This window comes from Emydura macquarii, unplaced genomic scaffold (genome assembly GCF_026122565.2).
Source record: "Emydura macquarii macquarii isolate MOO-44397 ecotype Brisbane River unplaced genomic scaffold, CSIRO-AGI_Emac_v2 contig_67, whole genome shotgun sequence".
Taxonomy (NCBI): Eukaryota; Metazoa; Chordata; order Testudines; family Chelidae; genus Emydura; species Emydura macquarii.
The window spans coordinates 3,660,289-3,685,727 of record NW_027130204.1 but is presented as its reverse complement, the minus strand read 5'-3'; the positions used below and the strand labels follow the sequence as shown (position 1 = coordinate 3,685,727).

General features: G+C 40.2%; 1 protein-coding gene across 1 annotated transcript in view; it reads left to right on the top strand.

Moving 5' to 3' along the window:
* The first annotated feature begins 769 nt into the window (after positions 1-769).
* HELLS (helicase, lymphoid specific) overlaps positions 770-25,439 on the top strand; it is a 38,302-nt gene continuing 13,632 nt past the window's right edge. The window contains exons 1-14 of the mRNA XM_067530196.1: positions 770-1,025; positions 1,733-1,854; positions 11,932-12,054; positions 13,465-13,524; positions 14,057-14,093; positions 14,217-14,281; positions 14,840-14,881; positions 15,957-16,181; positions 18,831-19,013; positions 19,199-19,342; positions 20,695-20,891; positions 21,416-21,512; positions 22,606-22,767; positions 23,989-24,131. Of these exons, the coding sequence (XP_067386297.1) occupies positions 995-1,025; positions 1,733-1,854; positions 11,932-12,054; positions 13,465-13,524; positions 14,057-14,093; positions 14,217-14,281; positions 14,840-14,881; positions 15,957-16,181; positions 18,831-19,013; positions 19,199-19,342; positions 20,695-20,891; positions 21,416-21,512; positions 22,606-22,767; positions 23,989-24,131 (1,631 nt within the window). The 5' untranslated portion in view covers positions 770-994. The remainder of the gene's footprint in view (positions 1,026-1,732; positions 1,855-11,931; positions 12,055-13,464; positions 13,525-14,056; positions 14,094-14,216; positions 14,282-14,839; positions 14,882-15,956; positions 16,182-18,830; positions 19,014-19,198; positions 19,343-20,694; positions 20,892-21,415; positions 21,513-22,605; positions 22,768-23,988; positions 24,132-25,439) is intronic.

Sequence of the window (25,439 nt, the reverse complement as noted above, 5' to 3'; positions counted from 1 at the left end):
GATCAGCGTTTCTCAACTGGATTCCTATACTGTGTCAGGGAGATCTCAGGCTTCCTATACTGTCAAGAGATCTCAGGGACCGGTGCGGGTCCATGGACCGGTCATTGAGAAACACTGGTCTAGATGCACAGGGCACTGGACAAGATGATCTCTTGAGGTCCCTTCCAGCCTACTTTTCTATGATGCTATTAATGTTAGTTCCCAAGCCAGAGCTAGACTGGCTCTTTAGGCTGGCACTTGGCCTAGCATAAAGAGGGATTTTTGGAGTCATGCCTCAACCCTACTATTAGGTGTATGCAGGATCAGGGCCTTAGGACACCAGGAATACTGTCCTGGGGAGATTTTGAGCAGTAATCTATGGCCTACAGCTTTATGGCTCTACCAATTCTCTTCTTGTTCTAGTGTATGTTTCCCTGTATTTGCTACAGAAGACATTAATGGTATGGCAGCAACTGGTATGTCAGTGTGAGGTGGAAGGGATTAATGGTGGGCCCCGATGGACAGTGTGAGGTGGGGATGACACGGAAGGGGTTAATGGGTGATGGCCCAATAGGCAGTGGGGAGATGGGGTGGAAGGGGTTAATAGACGGAAGGGCGGGGAGGGGATGGGGCAGAAGGGGTTAATGGGGCGGTGGCCCGGCGGCGCAGAGTGACGTGACCATACCGCGGAGGCGTTATTGGGGCGCGGCTGCCCCCCCCCCCCCCACCTCCCCGCTTCAGTCAGTACCCGGATGCTGAACCTCACTAGGACGCTAGATTGAAGACTGGCCTGGTTTCTAGGCAACTCGCGCGGAGCGGGCCTGCATCGCGAGAGCGCCCCCTCTCGCGGTGTTTGGGTAGCGCGCCGTTTTGGCGGCTCTCGCGACGCTCGCGGCTCTCGCGGGCGGCGCGTGGTTGGAAGCTTGGCGCGGCGGCGGGAGTTTGTGTGAGGAGAGCGGCGGAGCGGACTGAACTCAGCCGAGCGGCCCCGGGACACAGGCCAGCCAGCGAGGCCATGCCGGCCCGCAGCACCCCGAGCAGCGGCGGTGAGCCCCAGCCTCCTCCCAGCCCCGCGGGATGGGGACGGAGTCGAGGGATCAGCGGAGGAACGTGGGTCGGATCGGGGAGGGCAGGGCTGTGTGGAGAGGAGGTGTATGAGGGCTGGGGGGGAGGCGAAGGGGTGAGTGCGGGGGGTGCCTGTGCTGGCGGGGGGGGAAAGAGGTAACTGCAGCGGGGAGAAAGGGGTGAGGGCTTGGGGGAGGAGGGAATGGGTGAGTGCGGGGGGGATGTGTGGGAGGGTGCCTGGGGTGGGGTGGGGAGGAAGCGAGCTCATGGGTTGAGGGGGTAGGTGAGGGGTGCTGAGGGGAGGTGTATTTAGGAGAGGAGAGGCTGAGGGGCGTGTGGGTGCAGATGCAGGATGTTGGGCAGTGACGGAAGGGAATGGATGCAAGGAGTCTGCATGGGGTTGGTGGGAGTGATGATTGTGGCGGTTTGAGGGTAACCTTCTCCACACTGTACCCCAACATCATCTTATATACAGGGTCAGAGAATTGCCATTCAGCCCCGGTGAGAACAAGCCTGAGACTCTTGTGCCCGTTTGTTTGCATGGCACGTGCCAGCTGATCTCTGAGTTAGTGATGTTTTTGGCTGTTTAAGTGGCATTGTGCAGAAAGGAGCATCTGCTGCTGTCCTCTCTGCATGCAGGCTAGAGAGGCGGCAAGTCTTTGGGCTTATGGTATTCATGTCATTGTAGGGCATCTGGGGACAGAGATGGGTGAACAAGCAGAAGCAGCCGTGATTACACCAAGCATGCTAGAGGAGGAGGAGCAGCTGGAAGCAGCAGGGATGGAGAAGGAGAGGCAAATGCTGGAAAAGGTAAATTGGAGGGTGCAATGAAAGTAAAAATGTTTGTGCCAACTCTGCCTGTCTGTCACCAGCAAAGCCAAAAACCATTTATTGCCTGCTGCCTGTGGGTGCAGATTTGTTACGTTCACTTAACTGAATCAGTGTATGCTTGGACTTGATTTGTTGGCACTTGTGAACTTGGGCCAGGCATGCTCTTATCTACGGCTGTGCTTTCCAAGTTTCCAAAGTGGAAGTGGTTCAGAGTGCACTCCAAGTGATATCAGTTTCTCAAAAGCTATGAGTTTGTAATATTTCATTCTGATCAAAGGCTAACATTAATATTTAGATGTTTCATGTTTTTTCTTACCTTATCAACCATGGATTTTTAAGGGGACATTGTCTGCTTACAACTTTGCTTTTTAAACTAATGTATTTTAAAATGTTACAAATAATGCAAGCTTAATAAAAGCTTTAGAACTTTAAATCCAATGTAGGTGTCACTATTTATACTATGTTGCATTTCTCAGGGTCTTTAAGTACTGAATTACTGGTAGACAGTTCATAACAATTTGTGTATTACCCCATTTACCTTTTAGTCATCTTCTGTTATTTGTGTAGGTTATTTATACAGCAGCGGGGGAGAATAAACTATTTAAAAAAATAGAAACATGATTATACCATCACAAAAATTGGCAGAACTAGTACCCAAAACTACTTTAAAATCATTTTTTCATTGACTACATTTCAATGTGACTGTGTTCCTTTAAGCTCCAGTATTTTGAACTGCCATGGCTAGAAACTAGTATATTATAAATCCCATAATTGTAGCCTCCGGTGAATAGCCATAGCTAGAAACTAATATTTATGGTAAGCAGCATACATCTATAAATTTAGCAGTTACTGAGAATGTATAAAAATTATGTTGCACTTAAAGTGGGGGTGAAATGAGATGATCAGATTGGTGTGATTTTTTGAGAGAGACAAGATGGGTGGATCAGTTTTTGTTGGTGAGAAAGACAAGTTTTCACTTTACAACAGAGCTGTTCTTCAGGTCTGGGAAGAGTGTCTGCTAAATACAAAGTGAAACAGCTTGTTTAGCATAAATATTTAACACGTATTTCAAGGGACCATTCAAGGTGAAGTGGCCCATTAACCCACTTCATTCTTGGATTTTTTGGTGTGTTTGCTGGATCTATGAAAGTAGGTGACGTGGTCTGTTGGTTTCTTGTATATAGCTGTCTGTAGGATTCCATTGTTGATGCAGATCGTGGTATCCAGGAAGTTGATGCTAGTGTGGGAGTGTCCTAGAGAGAGTTTAAATGGTGATAGTCGTTGTTGAATGTATGGTAGAAATCTGAGGGTTTGTCATCTGTCCAGAGGATGAAAATATTATTGATGTATCTCAGGTATATCATTGGTTTTATGGTTCACTTGTCCAGAAATTTTTCCTCAAGGTGGCCAATGAAGAGGTTGGCATGCTGGGGAGCCATCATAGTGCCCTTGACTGTTTCCATGGTTTGGACAAAGTGTTTGTTGAATGTAAACACCTCATAAGGGTGAGGATGAAATGGATGTATTTGGGGTAGATATGAGTGTTGTCCATTGTCTTGTAGATGTTTGCAGCAGGCAGTGATGCCATCATTGGGAGGGATGTTGGTGTATAGGGGGATGACATCCATGGTGGCAAGGATGGTGTTCTGTGGTAGGTTTTTAATCTTGTGGAGTTTCTGGAGGAAGTTAGCTGTGTCCTGGATGAAGCTGGACCATTATGTAGTAGGTGGTATGAGGATATTTTCTTTGAGTCCCAATATTCCTTCAGTAAAAGTGTTGTGACTTGATATGATGGGTCTGCTTGGGTTCTCTTGTGTGTCTTGAGAATCATTTAGAAGGGGCATGGGTGGGCTCATGGGGGATGAGGTTGTATAGTTTCTCTTGGCATTGTTTAGGAAAGGATTTGATGACATTCTTAGATTCCTGGATAAACTGTGGTGTGGGATCTTCTTTGAATTCTTTAGTGTTGGTGGTGTTGGAGAGTTGTTGGTTATCATGGTTGAGGACTGTGGTGGCAGCACCTTTTTCTGCTGGTTTGATCATTATATGATGGTTGGATTTCAGGGACTGGATAGCTGTCCTCTCTGTGGACAAATTGTGGTGGATGTGATGTTTGTTAAAGATTTCAGTCAGTTTTTTTTCCTGAAGCAATCAATGCAATGATCAAAAATGTGGTTTTGTCTACTGGGGGTTTTTTAAGGTAGGTTAACTCATAGTCTGCCAGAGCTAGAAATACTGTACATCGTGAGTACATTTAATGCTGGTCTGTGGTCTTGCAAACTGATTAGAAAGCAAAAATTAAATCTAACTATAGTCTTGTATTTCCTCACTTCTTAATATTTGCTGTATTGAATTCTCCCTTATTTTTTCCATTGCATGTTTGAATGTGATCTTATGTTCTGATACATGGAAATTTTTATGTTTAATGTTAGTTCAAATTTAGTGAGTACTGGAACTCTGTACCCTGTTTTACTGTATCTTATTGTTTATGCAAGCTTTGAAATTGGAAACATCCAGGACCTAACATATCTGGCATCCATTCTGATTCCACATTCAAGGCAAGGAAAGGATGAATTGCCATAGTGGAGGTTAGGTGCAGAAGTTCTGAAGGCATGCATATATTTGCATTTTTTTAGTAATGGGTATGTGAAGAAAATAGTAATATGCTAGTTTTTCTCATTAACTACTTTATTGCATAAGCATGTTGCAAAAATTAGCATAAGAACATAAGAATGGCCATACTGCATCAAACCAATGGTCCACCTTGCCCAGTATCTTGTCTTGCAACAGTGGTGCTTTAGAGGGTAATAGGAAAAGTTAATTAACAAGTGATCCATCTCTGACGAAGTAGAGCGATTCTTAGGGTTTTCTCTGAGTGCTTTGTGTGTGCCTCAGTTTCCTCCATATGTTACTCATGTATTTTGGTGATGGGACCCGGGTGTGTGATCATTGCAGAGGCCATTAGAGGGTGGATGGGCCTTCCCCAGCCACATGTACACAAACAATGACCAGGACCCCTTGCCCTGGGTCAACCAGCTGCAACAGCTTGTAACAGGTTGCAGTAGGTGGAGACAGGAGGGGATAGACACCTTGCCTGGGAAGGAGACAAAGGACTGGGGAGGGGCAAAAGATCGGCTCTGGGGGTTGGCTGGCTGGAAGGGAGTCCTCCATAAGGGAGCTCAAGAGCAGGGCTTGAGAATGGGCTCTGAGGCTTCCTAGATGGTTGCGGCTGCTGTAACTTCTAATTAGTCTGCTAACAAAGTCTTTCTATGCTGTGATCCTGAGAACTAATAAACCCTTCTGATTTCCATGCTGGATCTGATTCCATGTGAATCGCTTCTGATTGCAAGGTGGGATGCATGGCCCCTTTGGGGGCATGTAGGAGCTCCCCAGAGTCCCATCTAGGGGGACTCATAGGGGGAGCTCAGGCAGAGCAGGGAAGCTGAATGCTCCAAGGCCAGATTCAGGAGGTGGTTGCCCTGGTGTGTGGAGACCTGGGGAGGGGAGCAGTCTCTTAAGTGCTAGAGTCCTGTCTGGCTTCGCCCCAAATGGCTCCAGAGCACTGTTCCTATGGTACTGCATCACACCATCTTGTCGGCCATTCCCAACCTCTGGCAAACAGCACTCCCTGCCTCTCCTGGCTCATAGCCATTGATGGACCTATCCTCCAGGAACTTATCTAGTTATTTTTTGAACCCCATTATAGTCTTGGCCTTCACAACATCCTTTGGCAAGGAGTTCCACAGGTTGAATGTGTGTTGCATGAAGAAATATTTAATTTTGTTCGTTTTTAAACCTGCTGCCTAGTAATTTCATTTGGTGACTCCTAGTTTTTATGTTATGAGAAGGAGTAAATAACCCTTCCTTATTTTTTCCATGCCAGTCATGCATGATTTTATAGATCTCTAGCATATCCCCCCCCTCTTAGTCATCTCTTTTCCGAGCTGAAAAGTCCCAATCTTATTTATCTCTCCTCATATGGAAGCTTTTCTATACACCTAATCATTTTAGTTGCCCTTTTCTGTACTTTTTCCAATTCCAATATATCTTTTTTGAGATGGGGCAACCAGTATTCAAGATGTGGGTGTACCATGGATTTATAGGTAGGCAATACGATATTTTTTGTCTTATTTTTCTCCCCCTTGCCTAATGATTCCTAACATTGTTAGCTTTTTTTTTGACTGCCACTGCACATTGAGTAGATGTTTTCAGAGGACTATCTACAATGACTCCAAGATCTCTCTCTCGAGTGGTAACAGCTAATTTAGACCCCATCATTTTATATGAATAGTTGGGATTAAGTTTTCCAATGTGCATTACTTTGCATTTATCAACATTGAATTTCATCTGCCATTTTGTTGCCTAGTCACCCAGTTTTGTAAGATCCCTTTGTAACTCTTCGCAGTCTGCTTTGGACTTAACTATATTGAGTAGTTTTGTATCATCTGCAAATTTTGCCACCTCACTGTTTATTCCTTTTTCCAGATCATTTATGAATATGCTGAACAGCACTGATCCTAGTACAGACCCATGGGGAACACTACTATTTTACCTCTCTCCATTCTGAAAACTGACCATTTATTCCTACCCTTTGTTTCCTATCTTTTAACCAGTTACTGATCCAGGAGAGGACTTTCCCTCTTATCCCATGACCTCTGACTTTGCTTAAGAGAGACCTTGTTAAAGGCTTTCTGGAAATCTAATTACAGTATATCCACTGGATCACCTTTGTCCACATGCTTGTTGACCCCCCTCAAAGAATTCTAGTAGATTGGCGAGGCATGATTTCCCTTTACAAAAACCATGTTGACTCTCCCCCAAGAAATCGTATTCATCTGTGTGTCTGATAATTCTGTCCTTTACTATTGTTTCAACCAATATGCCTGGTACTAAAGTTAGTCTTACCAACCTGTAATTGCCGGATTGCTTCTGGAGTCTTCTTTAAAAATTGGTGTCACATTAGTTATCCTCCATTCATCTAGTACAGAAGCTGATTTAAATGACTGTTACATACCACAGTTAGTAGTTTGCTATTTCACATTTAAGTTCCTTCAGAACTCTTGGGTGAATACCATCTGTCCTGGTGACTTACTACTATTTAATTAATCAATTTGTTCAAAAACTTCCTCTAATGACACTTCCATCTGGGTCAGTTCCTGAGATTTGACACCTAAAAGAATTGCTCAGGTTTGGGAATCTCCTTTACAACCTCAGCCATGAAGACTGATGCAAAGAATTCATTTAGTTTCTCCACAATAGCCTTAACTTTCTTGAGTGTTTCTTTAGCATATCGATCGTTCAATGGCTCCACTGGTTGTTTAGCAGGCTTCCTGCTTCTGATGTACTTAAAATTTTTTACTGTTACTTTTTGTGTCTTTGACTAGCTATTTTTCAAATCCTTTTTTGGCCTTCCTAATTATATTTTATACTTCACTTGCGAGAGTTTATGCACCTATCTATTTTCCTCAATAGGATTTAACTTTCATTTTTTAAAGGATGCCTTTTTGCCTCTAACTGTTTTTTATTTTGTTGTTTAGCCACGGTAGCACTTTTTTGATCCTCTTACTATGTTTTTTAATTTAGTGTATGCATTTAGATTGAGCTTCTATTATAGTGTTTTAAAAAAGTTTCCATGAAGCTTGCAGGGATTTCATTTTCGGCACTGTACCTTTTAATCTCCATTTATCACTGTAGCATTTATCACTGTTATCACTCCACTAATCACTGTACCATTTAATCTCTGTTGACCTAACTTCCTCATTCTCGTTCTCCTTTCTGAAATTAAATGCTATCGTGGTGGGCTGCTTTGGTGTTTTTCTCCCCCAGAGGGATGGTAATTTTATTGTGTTATGGTCATTATTACCAAGGGGTTCAGCTATATTCAGCTCTTGCACCAGATCCTGTGCTCCCCTTAGGACTAAGTCAAGAATTGCCTCTCCTCTTCTGGGTTCCAGGACCATCTGTTCCAAGAAGCAGTCATTTAAAGGTGTCAAGAAACTTTCTCTGCATCCCGTCCTGAAGTGACATGTACCCAGTCAATATGGGGATAGTTGAAATCCCCCATTATCATCAAGTTTTTTATTTTTATAGCCCTTCTAATCTCCCTGATGCTCTTCTTCAGTCAGTATCACCATTCTGGTCAGGTGGTCGGTAATATATTCCTACTGCTATATTCTTATTCAAGCATGGAATTACTATCCATAGAGATTCTGTGGCACAGTTTAGTTCATTTAAGATTATTATTTCATTTGACTCTATGCTTTCTTTCACATATGGTGCCACTTCCCACCAGTACGACCTATTCTGTCCTAATATATTTCGTACCTGGTATTACTTTGTCCCATTGATTATCCTCATTCCATCAAGTTTCTGTGATGCCTGTTATATCAATATCCTCATTTAATATGAGGCACTCAAGTTCACCCATCTTAGTATCTAAACTTTTAGCATTTGTATATAAGAACTTTACAAATTTGTCACTTTTTAGCTATCTGCTGTTTAGCACTCATTCCTTAACAAGGACTCCAGTTTTGACAAGTTTGACATTTTAAATTCAAACCTACTTTATCTGACCAGGGCTTCAGTATAAATCAAATTTCTTAACTTAGAAAAATAGAGATCTCTTGCTCAGATAATTCAAATAACTGAATGGATTTTCTTCAGACTTTCAAGTTAGAAAAGAGAAACTTCTGCTATGGAGTAAACATGAGATTTCAATCCAAAAGGTAACAGTGAAAAAGGGACTTACGATTAAAGTGCCTTCCCAGACATTGCTATAATAATGCTAGAATGTAATAAGACTGATTTATTTTTATCTGCCCACTGTAGTTCTTCTGAATCTACAAAGCTCCCTTCTAACATTGGCAACTCTTTATTTTCCTGTGTGCCTTCCCTCCTCCCATACCAGCTCCACTATCTTTCAGTCATTAAATCTGGGCCATTAGCAGCATGGGGTCCTGATAGAACCCATATGTTCGTGAAGGCCTCATTTTTGCTTCCTGTCATTACTTTGAAGCCCTGCCAAGTGATTTGTACAGCAGTTCAACAAAGGAGCTACTTTTCTATTATGTGTGCTGGAGGCAAAATGCGGCTTTGCAAACCTGAGAGAATACAAAGTCTGATGAAAAGAATAAGGAAAACTTTCTGCAATAAGCAGCTTGATTGGAAAATCCTTCTTAGGGTGGGGGACTGAATAGGTGGACAAAATGAGAGCTTATTCTGGACAAATTGAGTGAGTCAAAGGTTTTAAATGCTGCATGGATTTGAGTAACCTGTTGTCTTTTCCTGCAGTTTTCTTGGTTATTCAAGAGGAAAATCCACCAGATTCAACAACAATTGCTGGGCTGGAGCATAGTTCTATTCCAGCATGTCAGGAACACTATAGAGCTGAACAAAGTAGTGCTGATTAGATTTTCACTACTGGCAATGTCTCATGGTCTGGTCTTCAGGAGCTAGTTAATATTCAGCTGAAGAAGCAAAGTGAAACAAGGAGAATAGATTTGATTTAGTTGGGGTTGGTCCTGCTTTGAGCAGGGGGTTGTACTAGATGACCTCCTGAAGTTCCTTCCAACCCTAATATTCTATGAATAGAAACACAAATGGAAACAATGAAGGCCCACAAGAATGGGCTATACTACAAGTAAAAGAACTTGTGGGAGAGACACTACCCTTTTAATATAAGTAGGAAATCTCCCATCATCTGGCAAGAATGAAATAAAAGCAGCTATATAAATATATAAGTATCATCGACACCCGTGCCAACTCACCACTCCTTCATGGTCTTCAGGCTTCTTCCCTTGTGTCAGCCTTCCTGGAGTTGTTTGTGACACACCTTGATAGAAGACCCCTCTGTCCATGCCCTGTTAACAGAGACCCTCAGTGGGGGTTGAGGCTCAGAAACTCCTTTACTCCTCGCTAGTTCTCCATAGATGTTCTCATCTTCTTAGTGCTGTCTGGCTGAACTTATCAGCCGCAGTCCACCAGTCAAATCACGTTTAAAAACAAGATTTATTAAAGATGGAAAGAAAATTATAGTAGAATAGCAGAAACAGGGTTTATGTAACATATCTAGGCTCAAAGCTAAAAATAGATATGACATTCTTAGTTTAACAGTAAAATTAAAAGAAAATCTTGCAACTCTTAATCCCCTCACCCTGGTGCAGCTTCTCCATCCTATGCTTTAAACCAAGGGTGGGGAACCTTTTTTCTGTCAAGGGCCTGATGGTGGCCCTGGCAGCGGGGAAGAATTCGGCGGTGGCAGGGGAGAATTCGGCGGCGGCGGGGTTCCGTGGGGGCGGTGCCCGCCGCCGAAAAGGGGCAACCGGCGGCTGGGTTCCCCCCCCCCACGGAAACCGCGTCGCCGCCGAATTCCCCCCCGCCGCCAGGGCCAGACCAAATGATTTTGCGGGCCGTTCCCCACCCCTGCTTTAAACCCTCTCTCCAATGGATAGCTTGACTGTTGTGGAATTTTTTTAAATCCATCCATCCAGTTCCTCTCCAAGACTCATTGTATCAGGGCAAAAAATACATCTGCATTTCCCCAAAGTAATGTATGGTCAGGTGCACTGACCGGAGGAAATGAGGTACTTTATTTCCAATATAGTGATTATTGTCCCATCGTTCTACTAAAATCCTTCCATTTAGTTCTGGAAGATTGCCCTAATTTCCTCTCTCCCTCCTCCAGAGATCTTTTCAAAGGTAGTTGCAGAGCTATCCAAGTGAATATGTTTTTTAGATATGCTAATTCACTCTCTTTCAAATGTTTAGTATTTTGACTGCTAGGTGGTAAGCTCTATTCCACTTCTTTTTGTTTGGGTTTAGAAAAGTAATTCACAGCCCTCTTGAGTGAGTTTTTACTATAACTTTGTATCAAATGCAGATACTATAACATCTCTGTTATACTAGGCATTAAAGATGTTTACTCCAGGTGCATGTTTGATTAAAGTTAAGTTAGGCTCCATCCACATGATAAGATAAGATTTGTTTGGTAGGTATAGAGCAGGAATCATAATTTAAAAACTGTCTGGCAGCCACCTGGCAGTTGCGGGTGGATGGTAGATGTGGGGGTACGTGCCTCCTCTCTCTGGATTCCAGCAGCCGCCACTGCTCAAGCCAGCCCAACTATTAACTATTAAAATTATATCGGTTAAATGGTTAACCAATATAATTTTAATAGTTTAAACGGGTACTTTAAAATATGTTATTTACATCCTTACTAAAAATCCTTTCTGAAAACTGTGTGGGAGAAGAGTGGTGTATCCAAAACCCCTACATCTTCTTTTGGCGGTATGTAGTATTCACGCCCACATAGCCCCTCTCGCCTGGGTATAAATAGCAGAGTAGCTGGTGAGGTACTTGCTTAGGCAAATAAAAACACACCTGAAGAGGATAGATGTGTATGCATGTACATAGCTTACACCCTTTCTACTCGCCCAAGCTTTGCTTTGTCTACGTTGCTGTTTTTACTAGTGTAATGTCCTGCCACCTCCCTGCTGCTGGAGCCTTTCCCCTCTGAAAGAAAAGACTTCCCTAGTGGGGAACGGCTCTGCCTGGGGGAGGCAGCAGGGAAGGCTTGGGCAGCTCCCCACTGTGTAGCTTTATCCTGCCACAGGCAAAGGCTCCAGCAGTTCCTTTTCCACCAAAGGGAGAGACTATGGCAGGAAGGAAAGGCTCTATCACCTCCCCACTGTTGGAGCCTTTGTCCTTCATGGGGAAAACTTTAGCAGGGGAAGGCAACTAGGAAAGGTCCTGGTAGGTCCTTGCTGTCAGAACCCTTCCTTGCTGCCTCCCCTCTGCCAAACCCTTTCACTGACGTGTAGCTACGTGCCGCAGTGTGGTTGCAGGCAGCTTTTCACTGCAGCATGTAGCGTCACATACCATTGGTGGTGGCGTGTAGTGTAGACGTACCTAAGTGTATAATGATTGGGATGGAAGGGTCTATATATGTATAATACAATTGTAGCAGTCTTGTTCAAGATGTACAGAATGATTTTATTCTCTTCAAAAGGAGTTAAAAGCTGAAATGGGTAAATATCTGCTTTCCTTTTTTGTTTGTAGGCTCGCATGTCTTGGGACAGAGATTCCAGTGAAATGCGCTACAAGAGGCTTCAACACTTGCTTGAAAAAAGCAACATATATTCAAAATTCTTGCTGACCAAAATGGAACAGCAGCAACTGGAGGTAGATGTGTTCTAAGTTTAAATGACAGAGTTTTGTTCATAATTTTTTATTATATAACATTGTAAATCCTAGTCTGCACTAGGGAATCTTACCAAAAAATTTCCCTCATTGAGAGCTTCTGACATTTTTGCCACCTTGTTAGTTAAATCCAGGTAAAAATGCCAGAAACTATTAGAGCTTTATCAATGTGAGGGCTCCCTCCCAAGTGATTTTTTTTTTTAAAGTTCCTAATGTAGTCATAGCATATAGGTACCACAGTCTTTTGCATAACATGTAGATATCATTTTTAAAATAATCTGAAGCCACCCCAAAGAGCTTGTATTCTAACTAAGATCCATGATAATAATAAATCAGCAGAATTATCATTAATGACATCGGTCTGGGGGTATTTGGAAGAGAGGAAAAGGTCTCTTTACACAAACTGAGAGGATATTTAAAATAAGAGAACATTGAAGAAGGTGGGAAACCAGGCATGAGAGGAGGATAGAGGGAGAAAAGATGTACAGTAGTGCAAGTAGCAAGAGGTAAAGTAAGAGTTGTGCAGAACATTGACGGTTAAGGACGAAGTTTAAACTTAGTATAGAAGGCAAAAGGAAGACAGTGAAGGGATTCCAGGGGGTGGTTGTGGTCAGCAGTGGGAGAGGGAGCACTGACTTTGGTAGACTACAGGGGCTTTCTTTCCCAAACAGTGAATTCTTCAGTTTAAAAAAAAAAAAAAAATCTGTTGGTTGGAACAATCTGCAGTCATTTCACCTGTACAATGCATAATCTGGAAAGGTATTTTGCCTAACATGTTCCTATCTTAAAACTCCTTGCTTTTATTTATTGCTCTGTTACATGTGCCAATGAGATCTGTGAGAATTCTAAGAATTTCTGACTGAAAAGTGAGAGAATTTTAATAATATTTAACTTCTAGAAATCCTAGTTTCTTCCATGTAATTAGAACACTACTTCCTTTAAAGACGCTGTAGTCCAATTACATTGTCACTTTTGCTTTATTTGGAAGAATACAATGTGTAAAACTGAAATGCAACTGCATGTAATGCAAAAATTGATCGCAGGTAAGGCATTACAGTTAAACCATTAGTTTTGTCTAAAATATAAACTTTACTGTCTTGCATGCTTCAACATTTTTGCCATAATCTGTATATCAGAAATGCTTTGTCTGTCTGATAAGATTTTAAGTATCCAGCAGAAAGCAGTTGTACAGAATAATTGTACTTGCCCCTGCCAAGCAATTTCAGCTACTTATCAGCTTTCGTCTTGGCACGATTTTTAAAATATATGACTACAGAAACAAAACCAGTCCCCAGTTTACATTATTAACATGCGTGCTCAGTGTCTGTTAGTATTTTTATAATGGATAGATTTATTGCAGCTGTTCTCTAAGAACTTTGTGTTTGTTTTTAGGAGCAGAAAAGGAAAGAGAAATTAGAAAAAAAGAAAGAAATGTTATTAAAAGCGGCAATGGTAAGATGTGCTGGCTGTTATATACAAATTGCTTCTCAGGGATAGCACTCTGTGAAATAATCTGCATTACAAATACCCAAAAATTGATACAACATGGGTTTCAGAGCAGGCATGTAACCTCTCCTTGATTGGTAAAGATTAAAAATTTAGTTAGTAGAAAAAATTAAGTTTTTTTTTCCATTCTTTGACTTTTCACTTGAGCATACGTACACTGTACCATAAAACCTTTTCCACGTATGACCATGTCATTCAATTGTCCTGTTAAGCAAAGCCATCCTTAAACTTTTTTTGAACAGTTTTACCTAGAATGGCTTGATGCTCCAAAGTGGGACAGAACTTTTTGAAAAACAGTTTTTAGTCCAAACTTTATTCAATACTACCTGATCATAGATTTTGAGCATGTTATATTGAACCTTATTCTAACATAGCTAGATATTTTTAGAAACAAATTTTTATTATATCTTTTTCCTATCATCCAAGTGATGTTAGAAAATATTTAGGTTAATAACCTTTTTAAATATTCACTTTCTAGAGTCAGAGTCTAACTGAAGAAAAAGAGGAGAAATCTGGTATGTTTTCCTATCATTAGGTTTCACTTTTTCGCCATACTTAAAGTACCTAATTTTCTTAATATTTGATGTGGCCTACCAAGTGTTTTGAGCTGTTAGAAGTCATGTGATATTTTCTTGTAGCTGTGAAGAGAAAAAAAGGACGAGAAGATGAAATCTATAACATTTCAGAAGTCATGTCCAAAGAGGTAAGAGTGTACTTTATGTAATTTGCAGCAAATAGAAAAGTATTTTCATTAGTATTCACTTGTGATGTAGCTTACTTTCCAGATACTGCTGTCACATTGTACTGCAGCATATTTTAAACATACACAGAATTCCCTGATGTGCGGTGAATTGTCAAGTGCAATTTGGGGGAGGTTATTGACTATAATTTGATGGCATGTGATTTCTGCAGTTTATATTTTTGTGTCTCTAACATAATTACACACACCTTTGTTAACAAAATGAGGAATTAAAGCAGACTTCCTGAATTAAAATATTGATTTAAAAATGTTGTACCTGGTTCTTCTTTCCCTAGCGTGTGTGCGTGTGTGTGTGTGAATAACAGTGTGTAAAAAAAAAACTGAGCAAGTTACTTAGCCCCATTTGCTGATAACCTTATCTATGTATGTTCTCCTTATCTGGTTGAGATTCCATTAAAGCACTTTCAGATCGTGGGATTATAGATTCCACAAAATAGATATTGCTATACTAATCTTTCAAGTTGCTATAAAGCATATTTTACACTAGCTTTTTCTTTCTAGGAAATCTTGTCCATGGCCAAAAAAAGCAAAGTACAAAATCAGGTATGTCCGTGCATATTCTTACAATTTAAATGTACACTGTAAAACAATTTAAATGTCTCTAATTTCAAGGTAAGATTTTTAATTTCTCAAATTTTACATTATCTTTACCTCATTTCCTGTCCCCATTTTTCAGTTTTAACTATGTAGATGTAATTTGCATACCAACATGGAATAAGTAATTTTAAAATAAGTATCTGAAAATAGAATTATTTATCTGGAAATTTATTTGATTATGCCCCCAAATATCTTGCTAAAGAGAGCTATAAAACGCAGTTTTGCAGCTTGTTGATATTCTCTGTACTAGTGTGGGAAGGAAATAGCTAAAAATGTTTTAGACCAATTTCTTTCTCCATGCTAACTGATAAAAAACAAATATGCATCTTTTATGTTTACACGGAATACATACAATTTTAGGAAAATAAGCACTAGGAATCCTGTATAAGATGTATGATTTTTGTCTAATTTGATTTTATTCATGACAAAATGGTGGGTTTTACTTGTACATTATGAATGGCGTTATGTAGTATATTTTAAAACTTGTTCTGTAAATAAATGCCTAGCTACTATAGCATTAGGTGCTCTATTAGAAATTTAGAAAGTATGGGGTTAAATGGTGCACTTTTTTGCTTAATTTTTTTTAATTTGCTTAAAAGCGAGAAACAATTCTACATGAAATATGCTGTCTTTTTGTGTGTCGGGTATTAAGGTCTGTTCGCTTTTAGGGGCAGCAACTTTGTGTTCAACATTATCATTTTATTTAGTAACTATTATTGCTTTTAAACTCCAAAGAGTTGAAGGATACATTGGCATTGAGTAGTCACACTTTTTTAATGTTAATTGGCTACATGACCATATCATCCCTGGAAATAAACTTTGTGCTTGAGTTATTGCATGTGGTCAACCACACTCCAGTTAAATCTGCCTATATCATTGCAGCTAGAAACTGTTTTGCCTAACTGTAGCAATAATATTGACTTGCAGATTTGCCAAAGTCTCGGCAGCTTGCAGAAGTATGTGTTAACTAAGCTTTGCAAAGTTTGTACTTAAAACAAATTCTCTGAACTTTCTTCTATAGGATGAAAGCTCTTCTAACAAACTGTGTGCAGAAGACTTACAAAAAAATGGAGATTCTAATAGTGTCATTAAAGACAGGTTGTCACAAGCTGTACGACATAATGCCAAGCACTTCCTTGACCCAGTACGGAAATTTAATGGGCAGTCAATACCCTTTCAACAGCCAAAGCTTTTTACGGGAGGTGTTATGAGGTGGTACCAGGTTGAAGGCATGGAATGGCTCAGGGTATGAATCTGAATTTTATACTAAATCTTATGTTTGTGCTTACTTCAACAGAAGATGATATTGCTTGTGTTTATAAGTCTTCTGCTCAGATGGTAGTGTTGATACTACTCCAGATTAAGTATATTGGGGAAACTGTGCTACTTTTGGGCTTGGCACAGAGGCTGTGCATATCTGTTTTTTGTTGTTTTTTAAGGAACTCTTGGTCCATGTTAGGCTTTGGCCTTTCCAGCTCTGGTGGTTGGCTGAACTGCAGAAATGGCATGCATATTCCTTTAAAAGAAAGGACTGTGTATGGGGGACATTGCCACGTAATGTCTGGGTGGAAGTTTTGAAAGAAGGTTGCTTAAAGCCACTCTTCTAATATGAGTAAAACATGCATGGGGGAGGCTGTACTCCATTTCCCCTGTTACAACATACTGATATTTCATATGAGCTCTATTCCAATTGTCAAAATTGTGCTTCCATCTTGGTTTTGGAATTACAAGTGGCCTGTAAAGGATTTCCTAAACACAAAATTGGGCTCATGCACTTTTTTTTTTTAATGCTATATAAAAGAGGCCTGGATTTTTTTTTTTTTTTTTTAAAGCTTTTCTTGATTTTTACTTAAGAAACATCAGGAGTGTTAAGTCTAGTCTTCCCTTCTCTTCCTAGAGAATGTCTTGGGGATCTGATGTGTTCTGAGCTCTTGCAACTTATTTAGAGAGTTGGTATTTTGAGTTTTTAACAAAGACTTCCTTATATTGGGCATTGGAGTTAAATGTATTAACCAAAAAAAAATTTAGATATCTGTCTAAAAATCTTTCCCCTTTCAACTGCTCATGGTTACAGGGCTAACTGCACCTATTACTTTCTGGCCTCTCTGAGTGCACCTCTTCAGGTGATAGGCCTCTTGCTCATACCTGTCCCAAGGTGGAATCTTGTGACATTTTTCCCCTCTTAGACAGGGGCCTGAGTATACCAACTACTTAACATTCCGTAGGTCCAATCCAGCTTCAGACACATGCTTCCTCCTTATGGGAACTTCTGACCAATGGTATTGGCCCAAGAGCCTGCTAAAAAGTGTTTTAAAATCCATTTGTCTCTCAAATCTTTGTTCCAATTGCTAAATAAAAAGCCTACATGCACATTCAGTTTAATCTAAATTGTACACTTCACTACATGCTAAATTAGACTTTCCTTTTCAGTAACAAGAATAGAATAGACTCAATTTACATTCTTCTAGCAAGCCCAAATCCTCCTGAGTGTCTGTGTGACTGTCTGCTTCTCCTAGTTTGACCCCCCTGTTCAAACTGGATTAAGTACTTACTCCTTGTGACTGAGCTACACTATTAAGGCTACTCTTAATTGTAAGCTGTTAAGCAATTGTTGAAAGGGGCCTCCACTCTTTCCTAAGTGGGTGGGCTGGCCTTGTTACCCAGACAGACCCCCAAGGTTAAATATCCACTCCCATACACAGGGCAGACAAACCACAGTAGTGAAAGATACAAACACCATGTTAAAGTATCCAAAGAGCACTCCCATATTTGTCACATTCACCTTTTGCTCTCTTATGCGGATATCATTTCATTCCATCTGCAGTCATCACAGGGCATGCCTACACTACAGATTTCTGCTGACACTGTTATGTTTGTCAAGGGTGTGAAGAAGTGTGTTCTCTGACTGGCGTAGCCCCACACTAACGTTGGCAAAACTGCGCTTTTTCATAATATACTTTGTTTCTCTTGGTTCGTGGGAGCTGGAATAAGCTTTACTGGAAAAAGTGCAGTTTTGCTGATATAATCTGTGCCCACACTAGGAACACTTTGTCTGTATAGAATACTGGTATATCTGTACACTCCTAGTGTAGATGTAGGATAGACAACACCTGACTTTCTAATGTTTAAAAAAACAAACCAAAAAAGCCTCCTCTCCCAGCTTTTCTTTAAATCTTTTCCACCAACTTTTATACATCAAAGAAGTTTTTAAAAGAATACAAGTGTAGTTTTTTTCCTTTGATCATTACCTTTGTTTTTGGTTCAAACTTAATGTGCTGATTTTAGAAAGCATATGATAGACTAGTTGGGTGAAAATATCACCGTAACTTTGTAGGTAGATTCCTACTTCTGTACAGAAGCATACTTCTGTACAATGCAGCTGTTTTTTTGTTAACCACATCTCCATATATTTGTTTAACTAATAAAACATATTTATTCATGGAACAAGTGCTAACTTCAAAAATTTGTTTTTTATATTGAACACTAAAGAGTCTGAATATGAAATACTGTATCTATATTCTTTGATCACTCGAAAATGAAAACAAAATTTTTACCAAATGTTCCAAAAGATTACCTTTTTAGTTTAGAAACAATCATAAAAAATGTCAACAGAGAATTTCCAGAGACATTACCATATCAATTAGGTACCTCATGTGTCCAAATTCTTGCACTTTCACAAGACCAGTTGGACACCTGACTGGCACATGCATACAGCTCCTTTGTACTTAAGTTAGGCATGGAGAAATTTTATTCACCTAATTCGGAAAATATGCATATTGGAAAAGATTGATCGCAGAAGCCAAATGATTAATACTGTAATGGGTGTTATATTCACATGGATGTCTACTGCTTATTAGGCATGTGTAGCTGTAAGAATATATCTTTGTGTATGCAGATGCTTTGGGAAAATGGCATTAATGGCATTCTGGCTGATGAAATGGGGCTGGGAAAGACAATCCAGTGTATTGCTACAATAGCCCTGATGGTAGAGAGAGGAGTCCCTGGACCATTCTTTGTGTGTGGTCCCTTGTCTACTCTTCCTAACTGGATGGCTGAGTTCAAGAGATTCACTCCAGAGGTAAAAAGTGAAGTATTTTCTTTTTGGCGTTTAGAAGAGCAAATTATCACATTCTCATAACTGGTCTAGTTTGGAAGTTGTTCTGTATGCATTGTAACCACCGTGGTAATTCTTAGTGTGTTTGCTACAAAATGTGTGGGTTCTTGATTGCTACTTACTAATGGAAATTTAAAAACTTCTTTTAGATTCCCATAATGCTATACCATGGAACCCAGCAGGAACGTCGTAAACTGGTTCAAAAAATTCACAAGCGAGAAGGTTCACTGCAAATTCATCCTGTGGTCATTACCTCATTTGAAATAGCCATGAGAGACAGAACTGCCTTGCAGGTACTCAAGTGTGCCCTGAATCCTATGACAGGTGGAATGCCTCAGTATAGTTTACAACAGTGCTTTCTTCTGCAGTAGAAACTTCAGACATGCTATCTGCCCAGCAGCTGTGTCATACTGTAGCAGTCATAGCTGCTTTTATCAGTTTCCAAGTGCCCTGTTTCCTCGGCATCTAGAGCCCTGAATTGGCATATTTAGTAACTTCATGAAAAAAGTAGAATGCATTACCCAAAAAGAAGTGTTGTGGAGAATGGTAGGGAAATTACAGTAAGAAGGCAAGCAGAATCCATAGCCCAATAAAAACCCCGTCGTAAGTGATCTCTCAACAGATCAACAGACAAAAATTGGTTGTTTAAAGGGAGGTGGTTTTTGGAGTAGAATTTGTATTCAGTATAGTATGGTTACATTGGAGTGGTCACTTAAGACAGGAGGTTGCGTCATAATGGTGATCTCTTCTTTTGTTGTAGAGTCAAGGAAGGAGCATTCTTGGTGCAGCACAGCTTTCTATATCTAATTTAATAAAATTTCAGTTCTGCATCAGTTTATGCACTCCTGAATAATATGAGCTATAAAATATGACACAAACTACATAAAAATATTAAGATTGCAAAGTCAAACACTCAACAGTTAGGAAGTACCAGAACTAAGATTGCTTGTTGCTCAAGGATGGTCTTCACTGAGTATGTACAAACTGAGACTTTTCCACAGCTTATAATATGGCCAAATTTAGGTGGATTCTAATGGATATTTACAAAGGCTATGGGCACACTGATAGTGGCAAAGTCACCGCTGTCAGATCGATTTCTCTGGACCAACTGAGCGGTCAGTCAAGACCCGCTCAGTCGATCCAGAAATTGATGTACTAAGACCACCTTCACAGGTGGCGCAGTGCAGTGAAGACAGCGCGCAGAAGAGTAACAGAGAAGTCGACGGGAGTTACCCAAGTTTTTTGCATAGCTTGCATAACTCCTGTCGACTGCCGCTGAATCTCAGAGGTAAGTGTAGACAGGGTCAAAGACATATCTCTGACACACAGAACAGTCTTTGCCAATTTTAACTCCCTGCTCCACTAGAGCTTCCAAGATAGTCACATGAATTAAAGATATTTTTGTTAGCCTTGTTTTTGTAAACAACTTGTGCTGTTGTGGGCAAAATTTTCCAAAAATAATCATTCAGCCTGATTCAGATACAGGCATGGAAAATTTTAACCAAAACAATTAAAATTTGGCAAATTCATAAGCAAGTGGCAATAGGGTGTTATAATGGGAAGTGTTGGGCAGCCATAATACATGTTTTGATGTAGCAAAGATCACATTTTTTGAAATGGTAGGTGACCTTTTTTCTCTCTCTAGCATTGCTTCTGGAAGTATCTGATAGTGGATGAAGGACATAGGATTAAGAACATGAACTGTCGTCTTATCAGGGAATTAAAACGGTTTAATGCTGACAATAAACTTCTGTTAACTGGTACTCCCTTGCAAAACAACTTGGCAGAACTCTGGTCACTACTTAACTTCCTGCTGCCAGATGTATTTGATGACTTGAAAAGGTAGGCTATGGACTGTTGGCCCAGACTGTGTGTTTTCTGCATGAGCTGCTCAGAGCTAACGCCCAGCATCATTACAGCTATAAAATGTTCATTTGAGTTGGATAATTAAAGAATATAATTGGCTGTCTGCTGATAAGTTATCACAATGATTGGATTCATCTCAGTGATGGAGGTTTGAATGACTTCTCCCTTCCTCAGGTGACTTTTTTTATTTCTGAAGTTGCTTCTACAGAGAGGGAAACAATTTTCAAATCTCAGCCAGTGAGCAAAAATTAAAGCCCACTGAGCCAAGCAGCAAGCGTTCAGTTTTCCTCCATAACCACTTCTCACATCACAGTGCCAAAAAACAACTTTTAATTCAGTGATAAGCTGGAAAGAGATTGCAGAGGTCTAGTGCTACCTGCTGTACATCTTTTATACATGAGGTGCTTTTGAAATTTAACCACTGGGAGTTTGACACACATTCAAGTAACAAAGAATAATGTATATGAAATAACTTGAATTTCTTTTGTGTCTGTCTCTAGCTTTGAATCTTGGTTTGACATTACAAGCATTACAGAAATTGCTGAAAATATTGTTGCTAAAGAAAGGGAGCAGAACATCTTACACATGCTGCACCAGGTGTTAATTTTTGTTTTAAAATAAATTCTTAATGATTTTTGGTGTTCTTGTTCTAAAGTTTTATTGCACCACTGAACATATTATTAGAACAGATTTATTTGCAGTTGATCATAACACAATTTAGCAGGTCTGTTGTATCTTTGTCACTGTTGGCACTTTGTGCATTTCTTTTGTATTGGATCTTCTCAACATTAGATTAAAAGAATGGCATAAGTCTTTGATTACTTTTGGGGTGGGAGGGCGGAATGGAATTGAGAATTCTGAAAACTAAATCGAACTACAACTTTTGTTTCTGCACTTCTTTAGCACTTGATGTTTCACCAATAGATTAAACTGGTAGTTTTTATCGTGGTGTCATGGACAATTATTAGCATTAAATTGAGTTGGGTTTTTTTTCCCCCCATTGTAAATGATTTTTTCAACATCTTGTCTTTTATAGAATGTCACCTAAACACGTTTCTATCTTGGAAATCATTTTGTTGGCAGCTACATAGCTTTGTGGGGAGTGTCTCTCTTTTTTACCCTCTTCAGATTTGTAATGGGATTTTATTCCCCTCTTCAAAGGTAAACCAAACTATTGTTTGGTGGTCACTATTTTTTAAAAAATTCGACACTTGCCAGCTGTCACCACTGTTTTTCTTTTCCAAGTCTAGAGAAAAACTTATATCTCCCAGATACGCTATGTGGTAACTGTTGACAAATGCTGACTTCACTGACAACCCGATATAATCCAGTAAGGGCACTACTTTATTATTGTGTCAGGATCACATCTATGTTTAAGTCCATACAGATCGTAGGGAATGAAACTTGCAAAATATTTTGAAAGAGCCACTTTTCAGAGCTGCACTATGGCATGTACACAATAACCGCTTTGCCCATTATAAGGATTTCTCAGTATTTTTAATATCTATAGCACATCTCCTGCCTATTCCCAAGATGTATGTAGTTTATAATATGTAGTTGTATACAACTCTACAGCCTAAATTCTCTGGTGTAAATTGGCAGTATTTCATTGAGGTAAATGCCATTGCCCCAATGTACACCACTGCAGAGCATGTTTAAAGGATGTAATACATATTTGTTTGCATTTTAGATTTTGACACCTTTCTTATTGAGAAGACTGAAATCTGATGTAGCTCTTGAAGTTCCTCCTAAACGAGAAGTTGTGGTGTATGCACCGCTGGCAAAGAAACAAGAAACCTTCTATACCGCTATTGTAAATCGGACCATTAAAAAGCTGCTTGGCAACAGTGAGGTACCTACTGATGTGGACTTCAGAAATGCATAAAACTGTCAATGGTTCACTAATGAAAATACCATAGCATTGGTTACACTAGCAGTGACTTCTAAAACACCCTTTTTTTTACCAGTTCCATTTTGTGTACAGATGCAGAGCTCATTGATTATAATAGAATTCTATATGTTGAAGTTGAATAGAAACGTTCCTACCTTATCAAATTTGGCATGTCAGTTTTTTTGTTTGTTTGTTTGTTTTTGTTTGTTTGTTTTGTTACAGGTCTCTAAAATATTACCCTGATTTGATATTTTTTACTTTTGGTCTATTTCACTGCCCCCACCTCAAAATTTGGCTCATTACTCTGTCAGACTTTCCATATACTTTAAATCTTCTTAAACTTCAGCACTGACTGTTAGTGAAGAAAATAATAAAATTGAGCCAGAAGCTTTTTGTTGTGAATAGTTCTGGGCCCAATCATTCTGCCACTTATTTCAGTTGGAATTTATTACTGCTGACTTTAGTGGGAACAGAATTTTAGAGTATTTTGCTCCTTGGCTAGTTTTAGCCTGGAAAGGACATAAAGGTATTTCTGTAGTTCAAAGCTAAGAGAGTTTCCTCTTGCTCAAGTGACAGTTAAGATTGCTGTGATAGTCTTAAGTCTCATTAAGTAGTAAACTACTGGACATCTTAAGTGATCATACTTCAGTTATGTCACATGATGATTTCTTTAGGTAGAACTAGAGATGGTGATCTTCAATCATTTGTTTTATCAAATGCAGAGCTTTGCCAAGCCAATTTGTGGCAGCCTCCTCAGCAAAGTGTAGAGCCCTCAGACCACCATCAAATATGGTCAGAGGGCAGTAATCAGTGATGTGTGACATTGTCTCTTTGGCCACAACTGTATGTGGGATCCTCTTGACTATGTCCTTTCCCATGTGGCCTCAGATGTGAAGGCTGTGGCTGCACATTGACCCTGGCCCATTTGAAAAGGTATCAGAAGGACCCATGAGGGTGTGTGACAAAACAAAGCCAAGTACATGCAAATACTTTATATTTATCTTCAATAATAAATATTGGGAAATGTGTATTGTTAGTGAAGAAACTCTTTTTAAGCAGCAGATATATTGAGAATCACTGGGACGTCAAGGGATTGGATCACATTTGGTTGCCCTCATCCCTTTCCCCAATGATACATGAGAAACATGTGCTGACTGTTACAATTTGTATCACTTTCTATAGGAAGAAGTAGTTGAGTTGAGTCCTACAGGCCGACCAAAGCGCCGAAGTCGAAAAGTGGTTGATTACCGTGAACTAGATGGTGATACGCCTGATGATCTGGAAAAACTGATCAGCAAAATGCAAGAGGAAGTAGTAAAAGAGAGGTGCATATTTTGAAAAAATAAAATCTCTGTTTTAAAAATATCATCTTTATAACTTCTTAGATCATTTTTAATATACTATGAAATATTACATAGAGTTGAAACTAAATTGGAAATGAAAAGATGCATTTTCCTTTCTCACTAATTCTGAAAATCCTGTAGTTCTTCTGTGATTTATGTCCCTGTGGGCGCTCCACTAGGTGTTGTCATGTACTTGGTCGGAGATCTTTACAGCAGTGCTGGTCCAGGTCACGTGTGCGCAGCTCTTATCTCGTGTCGCTGTTGGTGCCTCTTCTGGTGCACGTGCAATCCAACCCCCTCAGTTCCTTCTCAACCATCCATGGTCCGAGATGGAGCAAGATCACCAAACAACAGTTTTCACTCCTCTTACCAAGACTATTATTAGAAAATAGTTTAGTTTAGTCATAATGACCTTAGTTTAGTCAGTATTTTATACTACCTATCTACCTTCCTTCCTCCAAAAAAAAAAAAAAAAAAAAGGGGGCGGGAGGGAGGAGGAAAACTGTTGACTTTCTTCTCTCTTTCCCTGAGTGGATGGAGTAGAATAGGTTAGAAGCATAAGATATACCAGGTTCACCAGGATTTAAAAGGTGCATCTCATGTAGAGATGCCATCCCAGTGTCGAATGGCCATTTTCTGCCTGGAAGAAATGCATTAGTGCAGAATTGCACTCATAAAAACCTTAAGGCCAGGGCCAGGAGGGATAGGGATTTGAGGTTAAAGTTCATATTAATGAGGAAGTCCCTGAAATCCTCCTCTGACCCAGGACCAGAAAACCCAGTTTCAGGAAAGGAACATACTCTCGGAAAGAGAGCCTCAGCGTCTCCAACCACAACTACACCAAAGAAAAAGTGTTTGCACAAATGACTGTTGACAGTCCCTTCATCTAGTACTAAGGAGGCAACTGGTTCCTCAGCTACTACGCGGGCCGTGGCACCCAAGGACTCAAAATATCCTGGTGCAGAGTCGAGAGACAAAGAAAAACGGTCCTCTGCCATGGCACTGAAGAAAGATACAGTGCAGAGGTCAATGGCACAGACTACAGCCCCGTCAGATGCCATGGCACTGAAAAGATCACAGTACCAGTAAAGGTCACAGCACCCACGCAAGTTCTGGAATTAGTGACAATATACCATTGTCGGCACCTATCACCAATACGCAATGGCACCAGCATCAGCACAAGCATCAAGAACAAGCAAACACCACTGTCAGCAAATGGAGACTATATAGCAGTGTCATCTCTGCAGTCACCAACAGTAGGGATGGAGGAATCACCATTGCATTTTGCGC